General features: G+C 51.4%; 1 protein-coding gene across 1 annotated transcript in view; it reads left to right on the plus strand.

Moving 5' to 3' along the window:
• Positions 1 to 9,859, plus strand: part of JPH2 (junctophilin 2) — a 34,129-nt gene extending 24,270 nt beyond the window's left edge. The window contains exons 3-6 of the mRNA XM_075018660.1: positions 700 to 818; positions 4,292 to 5,094; positions 6,183 to 6,280; positions 7,342 to 9,859. Of these exons, the coding sequence (XP_074874761.1) occupies positions 700 to 818; positions 4,292 to 5,094; positions 6,183 to 6,263 (1,003 nt within the window). The 3' untranslated portion in view covers positions 6,264 to 6,280; positions 7,342 to 9,859. The remainder of the gene's footprint in view (positions 1 to 699; positions 819 to 4,291; positions 5,095 to 6,182; positions 6,281 to 7,341) is intronic.

Consider the following 9,859-nt stretch of genomic DNA (forward strand, 5'->3'; position numbering starts at 1 on the left):
GCCCTATAGCCCTTTGGAGCAAGGAGGCAATGTGCTGTGAAGGAGCGGAGAGGACTCGGGGAGCCGAGCTGAGAGGGAGGCAATAGCTCTGCCTTTCCTAGCACCGGAAAAGAGAGCGGCCCCCCAGGCTGCGGTGAGTAAAGAAGCCCCTTGGACAATGTGCGTTGTTTGCTGGAAAGACATTTGGGGTAAAACGTGTCTGGTGTGCTGGGCAGGGGCACGCTGCCTCTGGCGAGGTGCAGCAGCTCAGGGCTGGTGACAGCACAGTGGTGTTCAGCCATCACGTTATTGTCCCCTTATGCTCCAGAGATGCCTGTGGTGATGCTTTAGGCATTCCTCTGAGCTAGGTTTTCAGTACTTCGCAGCATGGCAGCAAGCCCGTTTTGCAGCACCTGACGCCTCGCTGCAACATATGAACATGCTCACGTTTGCAAATACACCTGCCCTGTTCCCTTGTGTGACTACATGCAACTTTCACACCTTAGCCTTAAGCAGCTGTGCCACACACTTGTTGAAAATCTGGTCTTTTCTCCTCAAGTGTGGGGGCTGGGGGTCAGGTGGGCAAATGCTGAGTGCTGTTATGCCAGATGGGCTGATTTGATTTTGTTGCTGGACAGGGTCCGCTGCTCACGCTGGGAGAATCTTGGCTCAGATGGTGCTCACTGTAGTCCCCTCTTCTCTCCCCTCTTCTCTCCGCAGGACGGCTCATGCCAAAGCCAAGGCTGAAGGGTCAGAGCAGGCAGCTCAGGCAGCTAACAACGAATCGGGCATAGCCAGAATGATGGCCAGGGAGCTCTCCCCGGACTTCTATCAGCCAGGTAGGACCATAGGCAATTTCTAAGAGGGATTTTGCAGTTTCCTTGGGGAATCTGTTCAAATGCTTCACCTGCTTTATAACTCTACAAGTTGCCCTCCTGTCTATCCTAAATCCTCTTTCGCACGAGTTCAGCTAGCCCCCTGCTCTTGATGATTTGCTGTCCTCCTTACACCACTGTTCTACCTGCTGGAATATGTTACCATAACCTGGAGGAATAACCCACAGTCCCTCAACTTCTCCTCATGTTTCTCCATGTGCCGAAGCCCTCCCAGTGCCAGGCAGGGCAGGCAGCGAGCTCAAGTTTATTTGGAGCACTCCTGTAGATATATTCCTCATGGCTTTTTCTTGGAACAGCTTTGCACATTGACTCACAAGCCCATATCTTGTGGGGCCCCACACTGCACCAGGGTACAGTCAGACTTGGTTACTTAGAGGCTGTAATATCCTATAAGAAAGTTGCTAATGCAAAATACTACTTCCCTGACTCCCTATTTATTTGTTAGCATCACTGCTGATTATTTGGCTGGGAAAACACTTGGGAGGTTCCTTCTGTGAGACCAAGCACTGAGGATTAGTAGATCAGAAGTGTAATATTAGAAGCAGCATTGTGAATGCCATTACCTTTCCCTAGACTGAGTTAGCTGGAGATATGTTCTTCCTGGAAAGCTTTCCTTTCAAGAGAGGGAAGGTAGTAACAGAGCAGAAAACAAGGATTTCAGTGCCTACATTTTTATCCTGTCTTTCTTATTACCAGCTTTGTTACCTAGAACAAGTGCCCTGTGGCTGCTAAGGCAGGATCACAAGGGACCATCAGAGCGGCAAAACTGGGGGTAGAAGCCAAAGGATGACTTGTGCTCAGCAAAACCTGCCACCTGCTCCTGCTCTGCTTTCAGTGCCTTTGGGTCTCCGGTACTACACCCTGGCACAGGGCACACACTGGGAAATGGGTATGGCTCACACCCGGCGCTTGGCCGGGGAGTCATGCTGACAGATCTGCCTAAATTCCCTGTACTCCCACCTTGCCCTGCACCTACTAGCTGGGGAAATGCCATGCTGGAGGGCTGCCTGTTCCTCCCCACCACCCAGCGAGGCCCATCAGAGCTGGCTTTGAGTGGGGAAACACCACAGCACCCAGGCATGGGTGTGAGCCAGCGTGTGGCACTTCATTTAACAATAGCTAAACATCACTTGATCCTGACATAAGCCCCCCAGCTGCCACTCACAGCTCCACATTCACCCTTTGCACACTGGGGTATTTATAGCACAGAGGCAAAGGAAACTGGAATTCCTGATGGGAGGTTTTTGACATCTAGCTAGATTATTTTTTCCACCCATGGCAATTGAATGAGACAATTGAAACAGTCCCTGCAAAATGCCTGAAGCAGCCTGGCCTCCACTACTGGCTCCTCAGGAGCTGAATCCTCTCACCGCTTTTATGTAGGGCTTTGCTTGAGTCCTGGCCTCTCTCAATGGCCTTGTAAGCTGCTGATGCACTTTTTATTTCTATGATTCTTTTAAACCTCTAAATTCCCTAAGTGTACAACAAGGGGAAATGTCTCTTCTTGCACAGCTGCACCATCAAAGAACAAACAGACAAAAGTCCACCCTTGGATTTCGCTAGGACTCGGAGCTGCTGGTCACACAGCCAGGAGAGCCTGGCAGTGTTCGGCAGCTGCGTTTCCCCCTGCTATCCTGGCAGATAGACCGTGCTACGTCTGGCACAGGGCAATCCTACTCAGCAAGCCCCATATCTCTAATAAGTATTGAGCCCTGGGTTTCCTTTAGGATATCAACCTGAGTAGCTTAGAGGAGAGGTAGGTAAGCCAAAGCCCTCCCTTGCTGAAATGTCACGCTGGGAGGTGAAGATGGGAAGGTGAGGAGGACTGGAGCTGTGCAGTGCCCTCCAGGCAGTTGGGATTTTTTTTGGTGTGAATTATTCAGGAGGAGAAAGCAGCAGGAGAGAGCAAGGAGCCTGGAGCTGCAGGCAGCCTATTTTGAGGAGTCTGAACAACTGTTGAAACGGCTTCCAAATAATCCACTTGCAGCCAGAAATAAATGGCCCTGAATGGGTCGCCTGCTGATTGACAGGAGCGTGCAGGCAGGGCAGAGCAGCTAAAATCAGTGCCCTTTTACTCCCCACTGCCCACTCCAAACGGAGGCATTGCCTGCGTGGGCAGGAGGTAGCAGCGTGCAAATCACACCACTGATTTATTAGAGGGAAGGGAGCACCAATCCCAATTTCCCAACCAGGCTCAAGTCTGTATCAGTCTTTGGAGTGGAGGAGATGAGGGGAGGAACTGCGAGGCAGCCAGGGATGGCATGGCTCCAGAGTCCGTGCCATTCAGGAGCATAGAGCAAGCCCTGTACATCTGCACCCCTCAGCATTGCTTGGATGCAGCAGAATGAGGCCAAAGCCACTTTCAAAAGCAGGTGCTTTGCTTTCAAACAAGCTGCTTTGCGACCTTGTGCTGCCCATAAGGAGCGCACTTTTCTTGTTCTCACTTGCTATGAGCATTGTGGTGATGTGCAGGGACCCCTGTCCCAGCGCAGGTCCCAGCATGCAGAGCACTGTGCAGGGTTATTTTTCCAAAAGATATTCCCAGTTGTTCAGTGGTGGATTTTGCTCAGCCAGCCACCCAGCACGCTGGATATCTTTGGTGTCAGGCTCTGGCTGACTTCCCCAGACTGTAGCTGGGCTGCAGTTTGCTTTGCAGACACGGCCTAGGGTTAACAAGAAGTAAAGATTTAATGATAGGTGAATAATTGAAGTGAGAGCAATGTTGCTAAGACCTGACAAGTCGGCGTGGGAGATGAGGCCAGAATGAAAGCTGAAGCCCCTAGTCACCTTGTGTGACGCTGCCAGGTAATTTTGCTGCTGTTGGGGGGCTCAGTGCAGAAAGGAGGGCTGTGAAACTGTCAGCCCTGCTCGGTGCATGAGAAACGTGTTTTTCTCATCAGGAGGGATGACAGGTAGGTAATTTGGGAATACCTACTCTTCCCAAGGAGACTGGGCATCCCCTGTATCAGTTGTGAAGTTACCACGCTAGCCACATGGAAAAGCTTCCCAGCCATTAAAAAAAACCCCCAAACTTGGATGGGAGCTGGATTCTCTTTAGCCCCAGGATAACCTATCTGTGTGACCGCAGAAAGCTGAGCTGCAGATTTTCCCTGGTTCTTTACCCTCATCTGGAGCTCCCTGCCTGCTCTTTCGGCTCTTCCCAGCCAGCCAGCCAGCACGTGGTGGGGCTCAGAGCCTCCGGCTGCTCCTGGAGGAAATCCCTCCTGGAAGCAGCTTCTGGTTTGGGAGCACCTCCTGTCCCAGCCTCCAGCCCGGACCCCCTCGCGGTCATCCCCAAACGCGTCGTGGCTGGGGGCACAGCTGCCAAAGGCGCGATGGTGGCGCGGAGCTGGAGCGGCCTGCTGTCCCTCCGGCCCCCCGGGGCAGCTCCTCACACCCAACCCCTCTCTCCGCAGGCCCCGAGTACCAGAAGCGGAAGCTGCTGCAGGAGATCGTGGAGAACGCCGAGCACGCCGTCAACATGGAGGAAGAGGCGCCGAGGCCCGAGGGCGCCCCGCCGCCCCCCACGCCCCCCGAGAGCCCCCAGCTCCACGAGCAGGACGAGGCCCGCCGCCGCGCCAGCCCGGCCCCCAGCCCCGCCGCCACCCCTCCCGAGGCCAAGCGGGCCAAGGCGGCCCCCCGCCACGACGGCGCCCTCCGTCCGGGCAGCTGGGCCGAGGCGGGCGGCCGGCCGGGCGGCGGGAGCCCCGCGCCCCCCGAGGGCGAGGGCCGGCCGGCCTCAAGGGGCTGGGGGCACCCGGCCGAGCAGATGGAGATCGGGCCGCTGCAGAGGATGGCGCGCGAGCCCGACGTCGAGCTCTTCAAGGGCTACCACAGCTACGCCGTCCGGACCTCCCCGGTCTCCCCCGCCGCGGACTATGAGGAGGAGCCGCTGCCGGAGCCTGAGCCGCCCTCCCCGGAGCCCCGGGGGGGGACCCCTGCCCCGCCGCAGGAGCGGGAGGAGAAGCCGGTGGCCAGGGCGGAGGCCAAGCTGGAGCCGCCACGGCCCAAGGAGCTGAAGCAGCGGCCCAGCCCCGAGCGCAGGGCGGCGGGCCGGGGCGAGCCCGCTGCCGACAGGAAGACTGAGGCCAGGGCACCGGGGCGGACGGAGCCCAAGGCGGGGGCCAAGCGGAGCCCGGCCCCGGCAGCGGCTCCGGCAGCGGCCCCGGCCCCGGCAGCGGCGGTGGCGGCAGCACAGGAGGCGGAGGAGTGCGAAGAGGTGACGTGGGGGCAGGCCGGGAGGCACCCCTGGCAGCCATCTTTGCCTTTTATTTTTGGTCTACTTTTCGCCAGGAGGTCTGAAGGGGCCCAGGGGGAGGCAGACCCATGGCCTCGAGGCTGCAGCAGGCCAGAGCGGTGCCCGGAGGCTCTTTTTGGGATCCCAAAGCCTGCTGGAAGAGGGCCTCGGTTTTCCCTTCTCCTGCTGCCTTCCCAGCCTGCCCTGCCTCCGCTGCTGGGGCTGGTGTTCATAACCCTTTTTTTTTAACTTCCTCTCTGCACCAGGGCAGATGTGCTTTCAGACACGTCCCCATTTCAAAATTTGAGAAAAATGGGCATCTTCTGATTCACTTTTTAGACTGTTCTCCCCTTCTTTTCCCACCCCTTTACCAGCCAACACGGATCTGGAAAACTGGGGGGAAAATGTAGGACAGGGAAGAAAAAGCTGAGTGGGGTTTCTTTTTCACCTGTTACTATTAGTTTCTGCAGTAGTGGCACCTCATGAGCTGAACTGTGGTATCAAATCACCAGCTGATTTCCCAGGTTTAAAATACAGTCACTGAAATTCAATTTTGCTGTTAGCAAATACAGCTGTAAAACCAGACATTTTATTAGCCCGCTGCTTCTCATCTTGCAGCCCTTTGGACATGAATGGTTCCAACGCGACTTAAGAAAAGCACAGCCTGGAAATATTTTGGTCTGAAATTAGAGCAATCTCATACAGATGCATTTGTTCATCTTAAAAATGGCAGCTCTACAGACGTGGGCAATATGGGTGGAGAAATGAGATGGGAAGAGCAGCTTGACATAGGCTTGGCAGTTTGTGTGCCTGTGTTCAGGGTCTCCTTTAATCTGCTTTAGCCTCAGAAGAAACCTGATTTAGCCTCCTTAGGAGTCTGCAGGGGAGAAATAGGAATAGGGATTGATAGATACTCAACTAGTTTGAAATTCAAGCTGGTTGTTAAGTGCCAGATTTATGTGCATTGGGAGGGGATGATTCTGGTGGTTTTGAATAGCAGAATCAAGCTGTATCTATCTCCTCACCTGGAACTGCCATGCGTAACACTCTGTTCTGGGTTTTTCCTTCAGGGACCTAACACAATCGTGATCTGCATGGTCATCTTATTGAACATTGGTCTGGCCATCCTATTTGTACATTTTTTGACATGATGTGCCCCTCGGACAAGGTAAGAGAAGCAACGAGATTTTATCCTCATTTTGTAGACTTCACTGTGGACATTTTAGGGTTGGTTGGCTTTACTGCTAAAGTAAATCATTCACTAGTGGATGCCCTGGTGATGAAAACGCATGGGCATTTATTCAATAGATGCAGTTGCCTTGCATTGAGCGTTGAGATTCTCAGTAACCCCTTGTCTGTTCAAAGAGTGGTCTGTGGAGTAATTTCAGTGGATAGTTCTCTAGTCTTTTCATAAAATCATTTCCTCAAAGTTAAAAAATTGAACTGTGTTTATTGGATGCAATGCCACAGTATACTTTTGCCTTCCCAGCTGGATGGACATGATTCGTGGAGACTTCCAGTGCAAGGATGTGTGATGTTAAATTTGAAATTTGTTTTCTGCAAATAAGCTGCAAGAAACACTTTCAATTTGCTGTTCTGCAGCCACGGCTGCCAGGTATCTTGTGCGTTGCAATATTTCTTGGCATTCAGCGCAGCAAAGAGGCAGGAACACAAAGCAAACGTGAAACTCTGAAGTTTGCAGCTCTAATTGTACCAGTGCTAGTTCTGCCACTGTTGTTATGTAGTTGGTGTTACCAAAGGTAAATATGAGCTGAGATGTGTATCTGACTAAGGTTAAACTGGAGCTCCCCCAGGTCTTCCACTTGAATTGGGATGCGGGTCTGCATTTGGATTTGGTGGCAATAAAACCTTGTGAGGTTACTTGTGCCTCTGGAGTTCCTGCACACAGGAATACATCATGGGTTTGCACAAGATTTCTGTTGCCTTGGGATCAAATATTGCAAAAAAAATCCCATCAAGGCTGAACCTGACCCTTAAGCCTCACATGAACATAATGCGAGGGGTGCCTCCCAAGCCCCCATGAGGGTATGAGGCTGCCTTCCCGGGGCCTCCTGGGGATTAAAACTGTTCTGCTGGGCACTGCTTTCTGTGATGTTATTAGTCCCCACTCAGCCTGCAGAGCTGAAAGTCTTGCAAACAGCCATGATCATGTGTCAGTTGTGTGTTTTGCTCCCCCTTGACTCTCCTATTCATCTGTGTCTGGGACAGGCATTGCTGCTGATGGAGACCACAGACCTTGGCGGGGATTAAATCTCAGCCACCTGGAAACACCTAAGAGGAGGACTTGAGATCCCAAGGTTGCACTGCAAACATCAACCTTAAATGAAAGCGCCTGAAGAGCAGTTCAGTCTCCCTGGTCCCAGGCTGTGGCTGGCCTCTGCAATCTACCAAGGAAAAGCCAGGGTTTCTGCAATTCAGCCTCCTTGTCTTCTGTGTATAAACTAGCAGTTGCCTTAAATTGTTCTCACCAAAGCCATCAACTTTCCTGTCATGCCAGGGATGAGGAATTTATCTGTAGCTGTAGGAGAACAAGTGAGGTCTCATGCGTGCACACTGATGTGTTTTGTAACTCCCTTGGTTGACTCAGTGTCAGAGATTTCCCAAAGAATATCATCCATGCGTGGAGATGAAACAATACACAGCAACCAAAAGACTCACGAGAGCTGCGCCACGGCTAGGGGTGGACAATGTCGCCCTCCACGCTTGGAAGTCATCCAGATGGACAAACAAAAAGTCTTTCCTTTCCCTGTCGCCTGGAGTCTTTTTCCATGTATGGAGGACTGAGAGGGGGAGCAAGTTGAAATTGGGCTTATCGAAGTGTAACCAGAGTGCTGCCCATGCCTGCCGAAGTGCCACGGATGGGGGCTGTGGGGTGGGGTGCGAGGGACTGGCTGATCCGAGGCTGTTTGTGCATGTGGGGAGTGCTGCAGGTGGAGATGGTGCCCATTTCGGGACCAGGTGCCGTCCAAGTGCTCTCCAGCCTCCAGCAATACTCTGCACAGAGGCGTCTTGCAGTGGGAGACTTCTCACTGTAACAGGAAGGGAAATAAGTGTGCTGAATTTGTCTCTTTACCCCTTTTTTCTATGAAAATGTTGTGACTTAAAATGAAAAGGAGGTACTTACTGAAAAACACCACCATACACCTGCACGTTCCTCCCCTTGACACGCTGGGCTGCAGCGGGGCTCCTGGGCTCTCTCATTGCAACAGGGTGAACAAACTTTCAACCAGAGGATGCAGGGTGGCTGTTGTGGGAGAGGTTACGTTATTCCTGAAAGAAAAAAAGGTGCAGAGACCCGAGTGACTCCAGTGTATTTGGGTGTTAGGCTCAAAAATACACAGCAGCCAGACTCTCAGTGGTGGTAGAGCGCAGTGGGGCAATTCTAGCTGTTGTTCTTGTGTGCGAGGCTTAGAGGCCTGGGCCATTTGCACCAATTCTTCCCAAAGCTGCAACAGAGAGTGACCTTTGGCAGGAGATGTTTCCACCATGATCTGCTCCAATCCTTAGCAGTGCGAGCTTAGAAAGTCGGCACAGATGAAGTTACAGTTTAGCGTGAAGCTGAGTGCTTGGACCTGTTTCTTCCTTCTTTTAAGAGCAATATGTATTTTCTATCCCTTTTTAAGATAATCAGAAATATTATTTATAGCCGGTTGTGCACCTCTGTGTATCCTGAAGTCCCACAGCACAGGACTGGGTGGGAAAACCTGAGGGACTGGGAAGAATGGGGAAATGATGGTTAAGGAAAAAAACAGATGCCCAGTCTGCTCCAAAGGTCAATCTGAAAGGATTTCAGAGATGGGGTGGCAGACAGGCAGGGGTTTACACTGACTGGCAATACAGGGCAAAACCTGCCTAATGTATCTGCTCTAATTATGGCATAAGAGAGTGAGAATAATTCAGTACTTTTCTTTGTGAACCAAGTTTATTTTTTAACCTTACTCAGCTCAGGAACGTTGCCACAGTAGCAAATACATGGTGTTAACTGTGGGAGAAGTGAATGTGATCCCTTCCTAAAAGCCATGTGGCTGTACCAGTCCTGAGAAACCTGTGCAGCATCATCTACACTTCCACAGAGCATAGTTTAGTAGCAATTTGCCTCTTTCCTTTTTTTCTTAAGTATAAATGTATTGCAAACCCCAGGCTCTGCTGCCTTTGACACTTTATCTCCATTTGCTGGCACTCACTTGCCAGCTCTGCAGTTTCAGTATGCCAACTGCTTTTATTAACCACCAAGACAATTTCCGTTGAGAGACCTGAGGGGCTTTTATTTATCACTAAGCACAAAAATGGATCTTTTTCAACAGTGCTAAGGTAATTCCCCCCCCGCCCCAATTTTTTATGCATGTGATGTGCACTCAGTAATGTGCTTTCCTCCTAGTAACCTTCTGAGAAAAGTAGGTAGATTTGCTTTTATGTGACATATAAATATATCCATATCACACTGAGATATGGAGATATATATATATATAGCCCCTTAGGGATTTTGTTTTCTTAGATGCAAAAATAACGGATTTACCTCAAAATGCATGCTTTCAAAACTGACTAGGATATTGTGTTATACTTTTCAGGTCTTACAAAGATGCAGATATATTTCACTCTTCACACAAAAATACCTTCATCACAGATTTTGCAAGCTGTTTACTACAATCTGTGTACTACTGTCCAGAGTTTTCTGTCGGTTGTTCTGCTGGATTACGTGCAATAATAAACAGTTATCTGCTCACTG

This window comes from Buteo buteo, chromosome 2 (assembly GCF_964188355.1).
Source record: "Buteo buteo chromosome 2, bButBut1.hap1.1, whole genome shotgun sequence".
NCBI classification, from domain to species: Eukaryota; Metazoa; Chordata; class Aves; order Accipitriformes; family Accipitridae; genus Buteo; species Buteo buteo.